We start from the raw sequence: 20363 nt of genomic DNA, 5'->3' as shown, positions 1-20363 counted from the left end.
AAATCACTTTTATTAGAACAATACATAGACCAAACAGGTAGTGATCAGGAAACTCAGGCCAGCCCTTTGGACGTCCCCAAGGCTGAACCTGTTCAGCAAATACAAAGAAACTAGTGACTCATCATGAATGAGAGAGAGTCCCCTCCCCCAAACTAGATAACACATTGCTGATCACACAGGAAGGTAGTTCCTGTTTTGGTCTCAGAGTTGCTGTAAGGTCTGAGACGATGATGGAGTTATTGCCAGCTCAGTTCCTGTTTTGGTCTCAGCGTAAGATGGAGTCCCGACATGATTTTACAGAAAGAGAGAGACATAAGCATTGAGGGAATGCTATTGTATCGCTGGCCTGTAACTGTATGTAACTGTATATAACTATATATATATATATATTAACTGCTTACTGTGTGAGTTGTAATCATGTAACTATAGGTATACTGTACTTTGTAATATATATTGAATCCATATCCTTTTTAATAACAAATATATACATCAATGAGCTTTGGAACTCAGATAATGTGTGGGTGTATTGTTTTCTCTTATAGGATGCAGTGTTTTGCGATGTATAGTGCACATTCATGGGATATGGTAATAAGAGGTGCAGGCGTTTACAATATATATTCGAGCGGGCATTTTAAATATTTGTGAGAAATCAGTTTGGCATTCATAGATGAGGGCTCTTACGGGATATCAGGGTCTTAATGATGCACTGTACATTACAAACGCGGCTGTAATTGACCGGCTCCGATGGACGCATTGCGAAGCTGATGAAAATAACATCCACGTTAATGTATTGTTGTGGTATCAGTAAGCCAATGATATGAAATTTCAAGGGACAATGCGTTTCTCATAATATTTATGATGCTAAAATTTATTTTTATTGTTGCAAAACAAGGTTCAAATAAGTCATATTGTGTGTGATTCAGATTGGATTGTTTATCTGTTTAAGTAGGTTTAAAAGTATATTTAAAAGTTGCTGCATAGCCTTGATGTAGTTTTTATTTTTAACTCAAGCCTAAAATAACTTCTGGTGCTTGTATGATGTGTGATTTCTTTGTGACAAAGGAAGCCGCATGGTCTGTCCTCCATTTTGGACTAACCACATAGCCTGTCCACCATTTTGTGTAACCCTCATGGATGTGGAAGGGGGAGGAGCAGCGGCCATTTTGGGAAGGTCATTTTCTAAATGGCTGATTTTCACTGCTCAGAATAATCAGCTTTCCTTGGTCACATCAAGCACCATTTATGAGTTACCAATGCATTTATTTAACCCATGCCATAGTCAATTACAAATAGTTTCAGCTGGGCCTAGTGAGAGTTAATAGATGAATACTTGATGTAAGAATTACACACAGATATAAACAAAGTTTTTTTTCTTTTTCCTCCAGGATTTAGTTAAATCTGCTTGCTAGTTTAAGATAGCCATTGAAATGTTAATTAACCTGTGTAACTGCTTTTTCTTAGCAGTGAAAACCACTTTTACAGGCAGGCAAAAGCACATAGCTTTCATATGCAAATTAGAAGCACTGAATGGGTAAGGTGTCTCATAGGAGACCAGTGAATGGTACATATATATAATATTATTATAATGATGTGTATATTTATATCAGTGTATGTTCTGCAAGATAGCTATCCAATCGGAATCATATCATTTAAATTATTGATTATTGCTAGAGTCATTATAGATCTGTGTGAAATAGGATACATTTGTTGCTACATAGTTAAAACTGAAATAACAGTGTTTAAGGAAGTAAGTATAAAGACACAAAACGCAGTTCTGGCCCAGTCGTAATAGGGTTAAATGGAACAAGTGTGTGTTGTGTTTAGTGGGCAATAGTAGTTTTTATTGCTCACATTTATCGAAGTTGTGTGATTTGTTTTATTGCGTATGCACATTGGTACACGTGGTACGGAACGTGAGGAGAGCGTACAAAACGTGCACGTGGCGCAAGGCCGCACACGTGGCATAGAGGTACGCACGGTGCGTAATTATGCAAGCTTACGTAGGTTTGTGTGCGCATAATAAAACCACACAATAGTTTTTTTTAGTTTAAATGTGGGACAGTAGCCACAATACAATAGCACATAACTATCAGATTTCAAAAGCAGGTTACTCCAAATTTAGTTTAAAAAACTGTATTGCCTCTGGGGTAAAGCTGCCTATCTGAATGAATTAAAATTTTCTGTACAGAAAAATCAAAGTGTATTTGAGTGAGCGAACGTAGGAGTGAGTGGATATTGAACTTAAGGAACTAAAGTGGTCTAAAGTGGTCTGAAGTGGTAACACCGAGTTAGTAGAGGCCCGGCGGCATAGGGTTCGCTACCTTGCGTGATTAGAACTGATGTGGTCTGAAGTGGTCTTAGTGATCCCATACACTGAAGTGGTCTGAAGTGGTCTGGAGTGGTCTAGACTAGGTGGTCTACAGCAATCGTAGGGCATAGATAACTAGTATCTATAGGCTGTGCTATTGCATCGCATGTCCGTGTGTTCTGCACAGCACAACGTGATACCATTGTGTCATATGCGCTGTGGGAGAGCATACGCAGACGTGATTGCATAGACAAAAGGGTTTTTTTCTTTGACAATGTCGGGAAATCTCCCTGGTGGGCTTCACTGGAAAGGGTGAAGGATAGTTATCTAATTTCTCTGTTTTTCACCCTACAAACAATTCCAGTTGAAAGATACCGAAAAGGAATTTTTCGCTGCCTCTCTCATGAAAATATTCCAAACAGAACTTCCACCGAAAGAAATTACGGTGTTGTAAGGTCTGATAGGAGCCCTAAGTTGGGTACATTGACTTCGCTATCAACAGTGTATGGTAGTACTGGCCAACGTGGGCGGTGAGCGGGTGAAGAGTACTCGGAGAACTTTCACCGTCACCTTATATTGAGTATTTTGGTGTTTGTGGGAAAAGGCCCACAATTATTGGAGCTAGATGCTCAAGTAAGGGATGTTTAACCAGGGTTCAGGTTGAAGAGCCGCGGCCCAGGGGGTCAGCGAAGTTTAAAGGAAAAAGTATTATGTGTGGGAAATATGGTCCACACGCTGAAGACTTTTTGTCTGAATGGGAACGTATGACTGACAAAGATAGGGTACCATTCCCTAAGGTGAGCAGCTTTGAACCAGAGGTATTGCAGTACTTAAGGATAAGAATATGTCTGATAAAATCCCGAAAACAAAGGGTCAGACATACAAATTGTTTAAACCTGTGGCAGCAAGAGGGGTTGGTGAGTTTGATCCTAAGGTATTGCAGGTGGTATGTTTAACCAAAGTCATATAAGACAAGAATGGAAATATAAGAACTGTTTGAACTTGTAGCAACAATAAATAAGTAGGAAAAAAAGAGAATGCAAGTACACCACCATATGTAGATGTGGAAGCAGTTACGGCCAGCGTACAAACTATAGAAAATAATAAAAATATGAAAAATATGGCTGTAACCTATATATGTACTAATGAATGTTGAAGTTTTATTTAGGATGAGAAGGTGACCTGATTGTTTTCAGCCATTTCTCATGTACCCAAAGGAGTATCCAACCGGTAAAAGTAGAGCAGTAGCCTGTGGGGAAGTGGCTGAGACCAGTGGAACAGGTAAGTATTGTATCATTTATGTACATATATAGTAAAACCCAAAAATAAAACAAAAAAAAAAATCAAGAAAGTAACGTCAGAAATGGAGAAAAAAAACCTGTTCGCACATTAGTATTTGCCAGTAGGAAAGCGGACAGAGACAAGGTAACCCCAGGGTATTTCTTTCAGTTACCATATAAGAAGTATTCGTTCCTAGTAATGCCCCTAGTAAAGATGAGCTTGGAAATGTTTGTTGGACCATGTACAGACCCTTAATACGGGATGAGAAGGATTGAATGAAATACTTCGCATGACCTAGAAGCTTGTGAAACTTTTTTTTTTTGTCTCTTGCAGTAATAGAAAACTCTCCATCTGGATAAGACCACTGGTAAACACTAATTTGGCAAATGGGAGGTGGCTGTCTCTGTGCAAATGGACGGGCTCAATAAGGCATTGAGTGTCAGGGTGCAGACTTCTTTGCAAAATTGGAAAGGGGTCACAGTAGCTAATCTTAGATAGTGTGCTACTGAACATCACAAGAATAGTGCTAGGCGCAGAGAACAACAGGTGGAGAGGTTGGGGATGGTAAGTATACTGGCACATACAGGAAAGACCCATCAGTCCAAACCCCAGATCCCTAATGGTCAATAATATGTTACACTTGTAGGAAGGAAGGACATTTTGCCAGAGATTGTAGGAGTAGTAGGACACATAGTCAATATAGATCCCCTAGACAGAAAACACATGCCACATTATTAAACACATTGGCCCTCATTCCGAGTTGTTCGCTCGCAAGGCGATTTTAGCAGTATTGCACACGCTAAGCCGCCGCCTACTGGGAGTGAATCTTAGCTTCTTAAAATTGCGAACGATGTATTCGCAATATTGCGATTACACACCTCGTAGCAGTTTCAGAGTAGCTTCTGACTTACTCGGCATCTGCGATCAGTTCAGTGCTTGTCGTTCCTGGTTTGACGTCACAAACACACCCAGCGTTCGCCCAGACACTCCTCCGTTCCTCCGGCCACTCCTGCGTTTTTTCCGGAAACGGTAGCGTTTTTTCCCACACGCCCATAAAACGGCCTGTTTCCGCCCAGTAACACCCATTTCCTGTCAATCACACTACGATCGCCGGAGCGAAGAAAAAGCCGTGAGTAAAAATCCTATCTTCATAGCAAATTTACTTGGCGCAGTCGCAGTGCGGACATTGCGCATGCGCACTAAGCGGAAAATCGCTGCGATGCGATGAAATTTACCGAGCGAACAACTCGGAATGAGGGCCATAGACGGGACCAAGGGACATATAGTAAGGAATCACGAGCCATATAGAAAACACAGATTAGGGCAATGGGAGTAACAGGAACGATGCAACAATACCCTTTGAGTAGACATGCAGAGATTACGATAGGGCCCTTGCAAACCAAACAGTCTTTTCTGCTGGCTGCATCGGCTCCGACTAATCTACTCGGCAGAGACTTAGTGTGTAAAATGCGGTGTGTCATATATTGTACTCCTGAGGGTGTCTTCTTGGATATACCTGAGAACCATGCTCAAGAAGTACAAAATATACTAGACACCCCTCAAAGGCTAATGTCGCATTCTACTGCTCTAGATGCATGTCCATCACAGGTAGAGGAAATTATATCACAGATACCGGGTTCCCTATGAACTTAGGATGGACAGGACACTGGATTGATGGCTGGGATAGTCCCAATAGCGATACGATAAACACAGAATTTTTTTAAGGGGTATAGACCAAGTAGAGAATCACTCCCCCAATCCAGTTGTCAAATTTCTATAAAATCTTCTCCACCTCTACAAACTCATCTGTCACCAACCTCTATTCTGTTTCTCTACAGTTTTCCTCTTCATCTTTTGCATTCACACAGGGTGGTACAATACATGGACCCAAATACAGTTCAAACTCCACATGCCTAGCTCCTTCAGAGTTCTGCCCGAAACCAGTATATCTCAACAGCACGATGACACCAGTATTACTGCAGTGTGCCTTGTCATGCACAAAGGGTGGAGAATGGGAATACTGGTGAAGGGAAATTTTGTATAGACACTGATATGCCTGTTGGTGAATGGCAAACCTGACATTTTCTTTTTCATTTTCTTCTTCTATCTCTCCTCTAGAGATGTTTATTTTTTCTTTTTCTTTTTTGAGTTATGCTCATGGTACTCTACATTGCTAACACACGATAGTTAAATTAAAATGAAAAAAAAAAATTGTGTTCCCTGCAGGAAGAGGCAGTCTGGAGGACAAAGGGGTATGGCCAGGAGTCCTCAGGACTGTAGGCAGGTGGACACGGTAAGCCAGTAGCCCCCAAAGCATACCTTGCAAGTCTAGCTGAGGTGGCACATGGTCTGACTCATCTAGGCAAAGAGGGTAGGTGCAGGCTGATGAGAGCCTACTGGTGTGCGCCAGGATTCTATTTTCATGCAGGTAAGAGAGCAATGACCTGTCTTACTTACTTGAGGGAGAATATTGGTAAAGCAATACCAACAGAGCCATCCCATATCCCTCCTGCAGACGGATCTTTTCAGGAAATACAAATCGACTTCGTACAGTTAACACCTTTTAGGAATTATTGTTATGTATTGGTGTGCACTGATGTTTTCTCAAACTGGGTAGAGGCATTTCCTGCCGCCACGGATGCTGCTGTGTTTACTGCAAAGAAAAATTGCGCAGAAATTTGTGTGTAGATAATGGTACCCCTAGAAGTAGGAGCAAAGCTTGAAATTGTACTATTGTGATCATAGATACTGCCACTAGTATTATGTAGCTTCGGAACCACTCCCAGATCTTCACTCGACGAATCACCCTCTTCGAAATTTGTTTTTGTTTTGGTATTTGTGTCTTTTTGGGTTGTTTTTGGAAGACAACCTCATGTCATGATTGATCCGCACAATGATCAGAAATACACCAATGAGGTGACAGTACAGTACCTTATTGAGATGAGCCAGCATTTGAGAACTTGACAAAAGAACTTGAAACTGTTGATTGCTGGTATGCCAAATACTAATTGTCTTGATTGTGAACCAAGAGACTGTGTGATTGTTCTTACGCTCAGGTTGCCTAATAGACAGGTGGGAAGAACCATACCAGGTTTTTTTGACAGCACTAAAGGTCGCCGAAAGAGAGACTTGGGTCCACTCGTCCCACTGCAAGAAGGCCGCTGACCCGGAGAGAACTCGTGATAAAGTAGTTTATTGCTCACATTCATCGAGTTTGTGTAGTTTGGTAACTGTGTGTTCCAAGTGAACTGTGTGTTTAAAGAGCAAGGTGGAGAGCAAAGTGAACTGTGTGTTCCAAGTGAACTGTGTGTTACAAAGAGCAAGGCAAAGAGAACCTCGTATCACCAGAAACTCTGTTCCGTGAAGACTGAGAGACGGCACTGTTGGACACTACCTGAGCGTACTAAAGGACTGCAGAAAGACCAGTCATTGTAATTGATTTGTTATGAACAAGAGTTGTTTTGTTCTATTTCTCTTTTCTCTCTTTCCCGCTGACAAACATTTTCTTTCAGGATATTCTATTTTTGCGAGGTTTTTTTATGAGGAGTCGAGTGTGGGACTGGAACTGGTTCTGTAGGAAGGAGTGATCTCCTTATAGGATCCCAGGGTAAGCCAATCAGTTTGTTAAAGTCAGAGAAAAATCAAAGTTCTAGTAGTTATGGAGTTCAGAGGTAATCAGATAAAAAATCAGACAAAGGCTGTTCACACATTGCAGATAAAGAGCTCATTAATATATGTGGAAGAAAGGTTTATGAGTGGCTCTCCATGAACTCCGAAGGTTTATGTTATTTAGGAAGGACACTACTTATAACCCTTGCTCAATGATTAAACAGACCTAGCATACGTTCCAGAAATGGAAACACAGAAAATGATAGGAATATGTAGATCATGAAAATTTTATATGTCACTGTCACGATTTGTTTGTGTCTTCTTCATCTACCCAGCAGAACCTCAATTGAATCCAAACATCAGTGTACAAAGATGTAGGTACATGTATGTGTGAAATGTTCGTCGCAAATCAGACATTATAGGCCAAAGCACTGTCCCAGCATACTCTACAGGTTGAATGTTGTCCCACACCCAACCAGTGGTTCCGTGACCGCCGAATGCATATAGAGGATGTGTCGTCCTCCTCCCTTTCTTCCCCAAATATAGTCAAGTGTCTGATTTGCGAAATGCATACATACTTGTGTCTAGGTCACCGATTATGGTATGAAATATTTTTTCTTATGTTAATAATTGATGGCAGTTATTGTTTGCTGCCAAAGGGTGGACTGTCAAAGTAAAAGAAAATATTACATAAAGAGAACATACAAACTACACACATATGAGTCGCTATACTTGCAAATATGCTCAGCGAGTACAGCAATATATGGTAACACCTGCATTTACACGGACATGCCACAGAGATGGATATGACACTTATTTCATGCAGTACATAATTGTGGTGGTATCAAGCGCCAGACATCATGATGATTTAGAATTGTATATGATGGAGTGGTGTCATGTATGTGTATTATTTGAACGAAACCAGATAGACCGGTCATGTTTACTATTGAAGCAACTAGATTGATGTGTAGATTCATTTGATGCTTGTTGTGAAGTTGTGGGACATTGCAGCGGATAATTATGATTACATGTATAAAAGCTAAAATCACTTTTATTAGAACAATACATAGACCAAACAGGTAGTGAACAGGAAACTCAGGCCAGCCCTTTGGACGCCCCCAAGGCTGAACCTGTTCAGCAAATACAAAGAAACTAGTGACTCATCATGAATGAGAGAGAGTCCCCTCCCCCAAACTAGATAACACATTGCTGATCACACAGGAAGGTAGTTCCTGTTTTGGTCTCAGAGTTGCTGTAAGGTCTGAGACGATGATGGAGTTATTGCCAGCTCAGTTCCTGTTTTGGTCTCAGCATAAGATGGAGTCCCGGCATGATTTTACAGAAAGAGAGAGACATGAGCATTGAGGGAATGGTATTGTATCGCTGGCCTGTAACTGTATGTAACTATATATATATATATTAACTGCTTACTGTGTGAGTTGTAATCATGTAACTATAGGCATACTGTACTTTGTAATATATATTGAATCCATATCCTTTTTAATAACAAATATATACATCAATGAGCTTTGGAACTCAGATAATGTGTGGGTGTATTGTTTTCTCTTATAGGATGCAGTGTTTTGCGATGTATAGCGCACATTCATGGGATATGATAATAAGAGGTGCAGGCGTTTACAATATATATTAGAGCGGGCATTTTAAATATTTGTGAGAAATCAATTTGGCATTCATAATATATATATACAGTATAAATGCGAAAGCCCTCACTCACTGACTCATCACTAATTCTCTTACTTCCCGATATGTTAGGAAGCTTTAATTTAACATAGGTATTCTTCAAGTAGGAAATAGGAAAACTATGTAATTAGAATTTTAATATTCCTCCCCTAAGGGGATGAAAAGGGGGTTGACATAATGACATCATTACCGATGCATGGCTTGCATTGTGTGAAAGATAACTCCCAAACAGACAATCGGATCAAAATTTGGATTGCACCTCCATTGTGTAGAATTTAATAAACTACAAAAATGCGAAAGCCCTCACTCACTCACTGACTTAATGACTCATCACTAATTCTCTTACTTCCCGATATGATAGGAAGATGAAATGTAATAGAGGTATTCTTCAGGTGGAAAGTAGGAAAACTACGTAATTAGAATTAAAGAAAACCCTAAGGGGATGACATAATTACATCATTACCGATGCATGGCTTGCGTTGCATAAACGGACAATCAGATCAAAATTTGGATTGCACCTCCAGTGTGTAGAATTTCATAAACTACAAAAATAGTCCTTTCACTTTTTACCATATCTGCTATGGGTGCTCCTCAGGTAACGCCAAGAACCATGCATTAATTTTTACTTACATATAGACGTCTCAAATTTACAGCGCTATACATTTACCAAATGTTTTATTCTCATTTATATTTACAACTGTGAAAATCAGAAACTCCTGCCCGAAGAACAGGTAGAACAGCTAGTAGAGACACTAAAACAAAGTTTCAATACATAAAAAAACTCAATGGCCAAAGACATATATGTAAAAGATCCCATACAATGATAGAACTTGATCTATTATTTGCATTTTACAGTATTTAAGTGTGTTATGCATTTGAGTGCAAGCTATCAGCAATTCAATATCATTGCATAGCCAATAAAACCCACAATGCCCACGCTGTCTGCCTATTTTTATTAAGAAAAATCCCAGACATCTTGAGATCTTTAGATTTTTTCATACTTAAGATAAACTTAGATCTATTCCAAATATGTTACTGTTTATTTCCCTGCCACATTAGCCTCTACCACCTATGTTTAAAGGCTGTTCTATTTATCTAATATCCTTTCAGTTAAGTAATGTTCCTTATAGCCTACAAACCTTCTGACCTGCAATTTAGTGCATGTAATTTTGTCTGATACTTTTATTCATCTGTAGGATTCTTTTCTCCTGTAGCTTGTTATATTTTTAAGCATGATCAAAATCAGAATCAGAATCAGCTTTATTGGCCAGGTGTACTCACGTACACTAGGATTTTTTTGCGGTACAATGCATCGCCAAGCAGCAACAGGAAGGGGGAATACATAGCATAAGAAGGGGGAAAAATGTAGCATGATTGCACAGTGGCTAGCATTACTATCTCACAGCAAGGGGTTATGGGTTATACTGTATTCCTATCAGGGCCCTATCTGTGTGCAGTGTGTAGGTTTTCCCACATGTTTATTAACAATAGGTGTCTTCTACTTGTTTTAGTTTCCTCTCACAGTCCATAGACATAGTTAATTGGCATCTTACAAAAAATGGATATTAGTGTCCATGGGCGGGATGTACTAATTGACATCACCGCCCATCGCACCAATACCAATCGAATATGTACTAACAAATGTGATTGGTATTGCGAAGGACAGCTCTTCCGATAAGAGCTGTCCTTCGTGATATCTGGTGGGTGCTGGACTTCCGGGTTTATGACCTGAGAGTCATTCTGCGCATGTGCAGAGTGACGGGGAGGCCACAGGGCATGCTGGGAGGGATCCCTTACACCAGCGCTGCAGAGAGAAGCCCATAGGCTTCTGTGGGGTAAATGCCAGCAAAAGCTGGCGTTCCCCTCCACGGTGGTGTCCCGGCGGCCAGCTGTTAGTACATTCAGAAAATGCGGTAAACGAGGGTTTACTGCATTTTCCGTTTAGTACATTCTAACCCATGTGTGTGGTATGAAATTTAGACTGTAAGCTCCAATAAGTCAGGGATTGATGTGAATTATTACATGGACAGAAACTGAGTGCACCCAATTCACAGTTCTTCAGGCTGACTGTTATCTATTTCAATTTGGCTATTCACAGGATATCTGCTGTGTGGGAAAATATCTATCTCCATGATTCCACTTTATCTTAGCCACTTAACTGATGATTATAGTTTTTAAAAAATAAATAAAAAATATATTTTAATTAAATGAATATCATATTTTTAAAAGTATATTTAAATATTTTAATAAAAAAAGATACACTTAGGATGGTCTAACACTCCCCCAGTGTGCTCATTGCAGCATTAGCCCTGACTCAATTCCCTGTTGCAATAGATTCTCAAGGAGCAATAGATTCCCCAGTGGCTTTAACTTTGCATCCCCAATAGTGGTAGATATGCCACTGGTTTTGCCTTGCCTCTGCTAGCATAGTGCTTTTAGGTCCCTATTGAATCCCCTAATAGCCACATCAATCTATTTTAAAAGCTTCCAATAGACAGTCCCCTTCCCCAGTGGCAATAATTCCTCACCCCGCTGGTGACTACTGATACCTTGCTGTGGATACAGATGTCCTCACTCCTAGGGTACTTACTCATCCCCCAACCCTCATGCAAAGCGCAATGGATTTTAACTTTATGCCTGGTGCCCGGACTGGTAGTGATGTTAGCAATCACAGACTGCTTTATCACTATCTGGGGACTGGGCCTGCAGCAGAAAATCAGTTCTGCACTTGTGCAGAACTGATTTCTGATTTTAAACGCTGGAGACAGCCAGGAGGGCATGGTTCCATGGGATGCAACCAGTGGTAACTCCAGAGGCGGGGCTACAGTGCAGTCCAAAATTCAAATAGGGGAGCCGTACCAACTGCCAGTGAGTACCGGCTGGCGATGTTTGGCAGCATTTCGGTGGCAGTTGTCATGGCTCCCTTATTTGAACTGCACTGCAGCCCCACCTCTTGAACCACTACTAAATGTACTGTAACCATGTCAGAGAAAGCCCCTTAATATATTTTTTCTTATAAGCTAAGTACATATACAGTCATCATTAGTAGTAGTTTTATATAAGCAGACTGGTATTTTAGATAAGGGCTATTTCAGAGTTGCATGCTATATGATCTGTCTGGATCTCGTGCACTCGGCATAGGGCTGGTGCAAATCCATTCTGATAGTGGTGACTGCTGCTTTCACAAGTGGATGGACAGTGGCAGCATCGATGCACAGATTATTGTATATGAGCGAACACCTACTTTAAGTTTCATGTACTCAGTGCAAGTGTAATTGCGATCAACTTGTGTGCAACTCTGAATTAGCACCTGAGGTGGAGACATATCAAGCCTTAGAGAGAGATAAAGTGGTGAGAGACAAATTACCAACCAATCAGCTTTTCAAGCACAGGATGTCAAGCAACAGTTAGAAATGTTGATACTTTATCTCGCTCCACTTTACCACCCTCCAAGGCTTGATAAGTCTCTGCTTAGAGTTCATTTAGTACTGAAAAGTGTATATAGTGTGACACGTGATAGCTGGTGGAGATGTTTATCTCCATCTTCCCAATTTACTAGTAGTAAATAGATATTTCAATAATTAAAATATACTAAACTTAGATATCCTAATTTTGGTCTATACTGAGAATTCATGATAGTAGCTCTTTCTACAAAGGACTATATAATATATTCATTTTATTTTTAGGAAATACACAGAACCCATTGAATGCAAAATGTATAGAGGGTTTATTGATGACATTTCTAAATTTTAAATACATGTTTTTAAGCCCTGATTACATCTCGGGTATTGTCTTGCTAAATAAAATGTAGAAGCCATCCATTGTGCTATAGTCCCAACTTTGCAGAACCCAGATCATTCTTCCAGCGTGTAAAATAATGCAGAGAAATCGCAGTTCCACTTGGCAATGTCCAGCATCTATACAATTTTCAAGATACTTCATTTTAAGTGCAATAAATCTCCTTCAGATCAAAGAGATTGCTCCAACACCTTAAAGTGGCTAAAAAATCCTCCAGATTGTCTATGAAAAATAATGGATATATAAAAAGAGATGTAGGGATTTGTGGCTAGAATTGTTCAGTCTCTTGGGGCATCCCCACATTTATTATATTTGAATTTGACTTTAAACTGATTTTTACATCATGTCATCTCACTTATTACAAATTCACACTGGTCATTAATCACATATGAAGAAAGTTAAGAACTTGATATCTGTAAATGATGTTCTCTTACTATGCAACAGTTCAATGTAGCAATGCGGACACAATTTTCAATCACTTGTCACAACAATATTGACCTTGATTCGATTGTCCACCTACACAGCTAGGTCGTACCACTAGCTATAGGCTATATTATTAAGATTATATATATATATATATATATATATATATATATATACATATATATAATGAAATCAGCAAATGAAGAGGAATCTTGAATTGAAATGTAAGTGGTTATATACTTACTGTGAATTCTTCTGAAATTCAGTTACTGGCAAATACTTTTTTAGAGATATGATGAACAATGCAAACTTGCTCATGATGAGTCTATGTGAAAATAACCATATAACCTTCCTTTTTATTCAGATTTATGCATTTTTTTAAACAAACACATTGATTGTTACAGTACACTATATATACTATATCTTTTTATCCAGTAAAAAATATTAAATAGTCGCAAGTAAAAAATAATAAAATAGCTGACAGTGTTTTTTCTTTACAGTGATATGGTAGCAGTACACGACAATCGCCAATTGACCATTTCAGAGTTACCTACAGATCTCCTCCATACAACTCAGAAACGTTTCAGAAACCATTCTGGTCCCATCATAACACAAAGGACTCAATATAACCTAAGCATTTTTGGCTACAGCTGTAATAAACCATAAACAATACAAAATATATATCAATTATTGAATAAAGAGTTATGTAATGCAGTATAGTCCATTTACCTTTTAGAGCTTGTCTTAAGTCTGCCTATAGCACTGTGATATGTTGTTGGCAGTGTTCATTAAAACATTTAGGTCAATTTAAGAAAAATCTTAACGTGATTGGCAGATATATAGGGGTCTATTTACTAAGCCTTGGATGGAGATAAAGTGGACGGAGACTAAGGGGTACATTTACTAAGCAGTGATAAGAGCGGAGAAGTGAGCCAGTGGAGAAGTTGCCCATGGCAACCAATCAGCACTAAAGTAACATCTATAATTTGCATACTATAAAATGATACAGAGCTGCTGATTGGTTGATGGGGAAATATCTCCACTGGCTCACTTTTCCGCTCTTATCACTGCTTAGTAAATGTACCCCAAAGTACCAACCAACCAGCTCCTAACTGGCATTTTTCAAACCCAGCCTGTGGCATGGCCATTAGGAGTTGATTGACTGGTACTTTATCTCTCTCCACTTTATCTCCATCCAAAGCTTTAAAATAGACCCCTACAGAGAAATCATATTGCCATCATATGTCTGTTAATAAAAATGTGCAATGGGTGAAACACACAAGGCAAGAAATTGCCCAGTGCTATAAAACAACAAGAAACTACGGGGCAGATGTACTAAGCATTGGAGAGTGATAAAGTGGATGGAGATAAAATACCAACCAATCCGCTCCTCTTATTTTTCAAACTCAGGCTATAACATGACAATTAGGAGCTGATTGGCTGGTATATTATCTCTCTCCACTTTATCTCTCTCCAATGTTAAGTCTATTTCCCCCTATGTACTGTATTGTAAAAATGGCAGTAGTTTTTATCACAACTGCTGACAATAGTCTATTTGACACGACCAACAACATATTCAAGTTATACTGTAGCAATTATTCAATAAAGTTTTTAGTGCAAAACAAAAAAGGAGAGAACTATCAAGTGACATTGCAAACATAATAGATTGGGTTGATTGATTTCTTTTTTTAGTATAAGAATTCTGCACCTCAATGGATTATTCCGTAAATTGTGCAAATATGCAGTCCTAGATTTCAAGCAAACATACACTATTCCATTAGCTTGTTTCTCTTCACAAATTCTTGTGCCAATAACAAATTTCAGCTAAAAATAGCCAAAAACACACTACAAATCAATGTGTCGCAGTTATTATTGGTCCTGAATTATTTAGGCACATAATCGTGGAAGTGGGCAGAATTTTTATGCTTTGAAGTTGACAGTGGAACTTTTACTAAAGCAAATTTGACTGGGTTATAATAAATCTCTATCAGGCTGAAGGGTTAATAGGACTTTTATTCTGTCTGGTGTCTGGCACTGTGTGGGAGAAAACGTAATATTTTCTCCTTGAGTAGATCTGGCTTTTCTTTTTATTTGTAAACAGCTGTGCAGAAAAATAAATTAGAATAATTAAGCACAAGATCATTACAGTCTCGTATGAGCCATAGGATCAGTATAGTATTATGGCACATTGTAAAGGTCTGTGAGGACCTGAAATCCTATAAGCTTCAACTCCTATATGGAATCTAATGAAGGCAGTAGTATAATATACATACATCATATTGTAAAGCATTGCAATGTGCAGTCCTTCAAAGGAATAAGCATCACCAGATATCATGGATGCTTATTCCTTGAACCATAGTTCCTTATAAACAGTGCAGATGTAGTAGCAATAATAAAAATAAAAAGCCTGGTGAACCTCACTACCGTCATTGTGGCAACTTTATTCACTACATAAATAACTCACTATTCTTGAGGAGGGGCAAAGAGATAATAAGGGCTGGGTTACGTAACTAAATGATACCCTTGAATTCTCCCATGTGATCACAGACCACAAGCTTATGTGACAAGCTGGACAGCTGGCCCATGCTGGGACTCCACCCTTCTGCAACTGGTAGACGTAATCATGGCATGCTGCCATCTATTCTCACAGCTGCAAGAGACGGTGGCAGGTGGCATTCTCTTCCAGTGGATCACACGTCCGCCAATGCAGTTTAAACTTACCCATGCAGCCTAGAAATTAAATTTCCCATTTAACATGGACTAGAATGATATAAAAGAAAAAGTGTTATCCCACATTGAGATATGCAACTGTGACCCTTCCAGCAGAGTCATTTGGAAGCACTCTAAATGAATGAAAAGAATAAATGAATCGACAGTCCTTTGTTTTCCTGCAACAATAAGGTATACAAAAGCTTGTTTTACAACAAGAACAGCCTCAACCTCTTGCCTGTAAAACATGATTTATAGTGCATTTAAGGGGGAATTATCAGTGAATTTGCCAAATAAAGGTTATTGTACTAAAATTGTGGTAAATTTCAGGGTTAAACATGAAATACACAAATGTAAATGTTTCTTGTATAATTGCATATTATTGGCCATGGCTACACATCAACTACATGCATATGTCTTCCTCCCTGAACAGATTACCCCTCTACTACTTACAGAAAGCAGAAAGTTACTATAGCTACTGGCAGCCAAAGATTGTTGCAAGACCCCCCTCCCCCACCCCACCTTAATAAAGTTGTATAATAGAAGTCAGAAAATTGGAGAATGAGGCAGAAATCATAGAAGGAGAATACGTTGGGTGATTTAAAGGGAAATTCCTCCTTCAAAATTTTTTTGTAAGATAGCAGATTGGCAGGTTTTTATTGTTTTAGGGCCTAGGATACAATAAAAGCATGATAAAGTTGCAGATACACAGCTGATCTATAGCTGTATCTAAAGCTGGGTACACACTTGAGCAACGGGCCAACATTCAACATCAGAATGAATGCCGTCAGCCCAGATTGTCCATACACATTGGAACAATGTCAATAAAGGACAGAACAATCATGTTCCATCTTTAATTAGCATACTCCAGGATGATAGCAATATCATCAGCACATAAAACCTGACGACGTCGTCATTGACTGCAGGCACCTGCATATCGGGCATACACATTGCCTGATATGCTCCGTTGTGAGCGATATCGGCATGGTCCGATCCGCCTTAAGCTGGTTACACACCTAAAAGTTATCTGCAAACAGCCAGTCGCGCCAACAAAGCTGCCAATTTGGTAAGCTATGCACACTTACCAATCAGCAGCTTGATATATTTGGGCAGATATCAAAAGTGGGTGGGCATTTAAAGGCATGTAAATGCCCACCCCAGTTGTGATGTCACTGTTAGCAGCTTCTGCAAAAGTCTAATAGGCTGGCCGGTGGTTCCCTTGTATGAACTTGTAGCTAAGAAGATATATCTGCTAGATATATTGCCATTGGCTGTACAGTAGGGCTGACTTGATATGTCGTCCACAGACATATCTTCTGTACACACACTGTACAGTATGCAATAAATCGTTCGTCGGCTGAATGGACGATAAAATTGCATAGTGTGCACCCAGCATCAGGGGGACCTGGATAGTAAAATTCTCTGAAGGTGGAAACAGCCTTTAAATACAATACACAATAAATTGTTCAGAACTGTTTTCTTAAAAAAATATTTAATGTAATTTATAAATACTTCAGGGATATAATTATAAATTGCATTATTCACAGATTTCCTAAATATTAGAAAAAAAAGGTTAAAATGTTCTTAAACGTAAAACTAAACAATAACTGTCGACCATAAATCGTAAACTAAATTTAGCACTTTTCACCCCTAAACCCGGTACAGTAAAAAAACTGTAAAAAAAAAAAAAAAAATGCGCAAGGGGTGTGGGGTGTTTGTGTGTATGTGGGGGGATGTAATAGTGTGTACGACATCAGAATCAGAATATGCCTGGCAAGTCTGCCTGTGTTTTAAAAGGACCAGAAACTGTCTCCTGTATTGTGCAGGCTATTATATTTATAAATTAAATATTTAGAACATATAATATATATATAAACAGCTCTCCTATGTTTGCCATCTAATGCTATGGGCCTCACTCATATTTGTATGCAAACCCGATGGTTTGCGTACAAATACGATGTTTGGGTGTCTGTGCTGGTCTATTACCCATTCCGCACATGTGCAGATCAGGTCTTGCGATGTTGCTCAGTCGCAGCATGATTGACATGCTGCAGCATTTGGGGGCAGAGAGGGGATGGCAGTTGGCATCGTTCTTCAAAATGGGGTGTGTTGCCCTCGCTTTGAAGGTATGATGGGTCCAGGGTCTGTCTCGTCAGATGCCGGTTTCCTGGACCCAGGTGTCCGGATCCTACGACCAGCCTGAGTAAGCTTCAGCTTGCGCAGACTGGCTGGTGCCTGTAACCAATGCGAATCACGACCGATGGTTGCAATGGTCACGATGGTGATCCAAACCTATGTCCTCAGATGCAGCACTCGGATCCTTGCTATTGCTAACAGGAGGCGTCTGTTTCGTGATAATTCCCCCTTAAATAAGCCCTGTTTAGACTGTAAATAAAAAAAAACTGGAAAAAACAAACAAAAAGAAATTACCACAGTTTCTTTTTTTCCATCGTGACATATTTGCATATAGAACAGATTTTGCATTATTGCTCTACTTATAAGAATATATTAAGGAACTTATAAACAGACTGGCACATTACAAACTTAAGGTTCTTTGGTGAAGAATGAAAGAAAACAGTATTTTGTTGTAAAGTAACATCAGAACTTGTTTTATCTGTTGATCCTTTGGATTCTCTCGCACAGAAGGGAGAGATATTGAGTGAGCTTCACCATAGCTACAATGGCAATTCCACCAATCATCATACACGTTGGCCAAAATAATGAATGAAATAATACATTGGAACTGTAGAGTTTGGTCAAAATGACATTTTTTTGATTTCCTTCTGGGTCATAGAAACATGAAAAACGTTGATGTTTTCGAAAATTCTCCATTATAATATTGACAAGTGACATAGAGTCTTCATAATTTTTCCCACACTTCGGTATATATGAGCACTGAAAGAATAAAGAGAAACATATTATGGCTTCAGACATACAGTCATGAATACAGTCATATAAATACAGTTCCCAGCATCTTTAGGGACAGAGAACAATTTATAAAGAATATTTCAATGAACAGGCTTTAAAAACCTAAATATTTTACAGGTACACCACCGATTATCTGAACCTGATGGTCTCCCATCTCTTTACATTGGACACATCAGGTGCCGGGGTAAGTTAGGCTGCGGGTGGGAGTTAGGATACGGGAGGGTCTAGATAGGCTGCGGGAGATGCTTAGGTAGCCAGCGGGAGGTCTTAGTTAGGCTACGGATGGGGGAGTCTGGCTGTCGGCGGGTAGTCGAGCTACGGTGTGGAGTCGCACTGCGGGTGGGGAGTTGGGCTGTGTGGCTGGAGTTAGGCTGTGGGGGATACGCTGGATATAATTAGGCTGTGTGTGGGGGGTTCAGGATGCCGCCAACGATACCACCGATAATCCGGCAAAACCGATATTCCGACACAGTGCTGGAATCGAGGGTGCCGGATTATAGGTGGTGTACCAATATAATATTTATTATCTGATCAATGAGTAAATGATCATTACATTTAATACATAATGTGACTTCTGAAGGAGACTGTAGCATGGATAAAGAGATTTTAAAGGTTTCCTGCAGAATCTTCTATATGTTCCCCACTGTGCAATGATCCTGCTCTTAATAAATAATACATTAGTTCAGAAATGAAGTGCACTTCAAAGACCCAGTGTTACTAATTCAAGACTATTTAAATGAATTATTCTAACACGCCCTGCATAAAAACAGGCCATAGTTTCCAAGATCATAGTTCCCAAAAGTCTGATGCTACATTTCTTGCACTGTAAATTTAATGAATGTAGATCATACTGTGCACCCATGTAGGGGCTCATCCTGAGCTAGGGGCATTTTGCCCCAAAAATGCAGTCGCAAAATGCTCAACAAAAAATGACCATTTTGCATAGGTTGCAGAGTGCCAGAATTATGCCAGGAGACCACCTAGTTTACACCCACCTAGTTTACATCAAGTGATGTGTCTTGACATTGTTAATAATAGGTGCTACAATAATGTACACAATAGGAATACAATATAGCACTTTAAGTATAGTATACATACGCCTATCTGTGTCTAGACTAAGTTGCATTTCCAAATATCGACATCATCCTCATCAATGCGTATTTTGCAGTTGAGGTCGCGTGTGCACATGTGAAACATCTTCTGCCAGGTTCATATGCGTCTTTTCTGTGGTCTGCCTGGGGCACATGTAAATGAACAAGTACATACTTGCATACACTTCCATCCTTCAGTCTAACTCTAAATGTAGGGAGTCTTAAGTGAAAAATGCATTTAACTCGCCATAAGTACTTGTATTGATATGTTTTTGGTGGGCCTGCTCTGTAAAAAAAAAATAATACCGTATATTTTGTGCAAAAAAATTGCCAGCTCTACAAAGATAGTGTGTGTATGTGTCTGCTCAACAAAATGTATTGGTCATACTTAAATACACTTGCTTTTACTAAATATACTGTACAATTAAACTAGATAAAGTCTCCATGGGTTGGGATCGGGTTACCGGCGGTGGGGATCCCAGTGGTCAGCATACCGACGCCGGGATCCCATATGT

At 39.4% G+C, this 20363-nt stretch overlaps 1 protein-coding gene across 2 annotated transcripts in view; it reads right to left on the bottom strand.

The window, feature by feature from the left end:
* Positions 1-12609: 12609 nt before the first annotated feature.
* The window catches only part of KCNMB2 (potassium calcium-activated channel subfamily M regulatory beta subunit 2), a 497050-nt gene continuing 489296 nt past the window's right edge, over positions 12610-20363 (bottom strand). For both annotated transcript variants that reach the window (XM_063916298.1, XM_063916300.1), the window contains exon 5: positions 12610-18724. In XM_063916298.1, coding sequence (XP_063772368.1) covers positions 18440-18724 — 285 coding nt within the window. In that variant the 3' untranslated portion in view covers positions 12610-18439. The remainder of the gene's footprint in view (positions 18725-20363) is intronic.

The sequence above is a fragment of the Pseudophryne corroboree genome, chromosome 4, assembly GCF_028390025.1.
Source record: "Pseudophryne corroboree isolate aPseCor3 chromosome 4, aPseCor3.hap2, whole genome shotgun sequence".
Taxonomy (NCBI): Eukaryota; Metazoa; Chordata; class Amphibia; order Anura; family Myobatrachidae; genus Pseudophryne; species Pseudophryne corroboree.
This window is presented reverse-complemented; position numbering and strand designations above follow the sequence as displayed.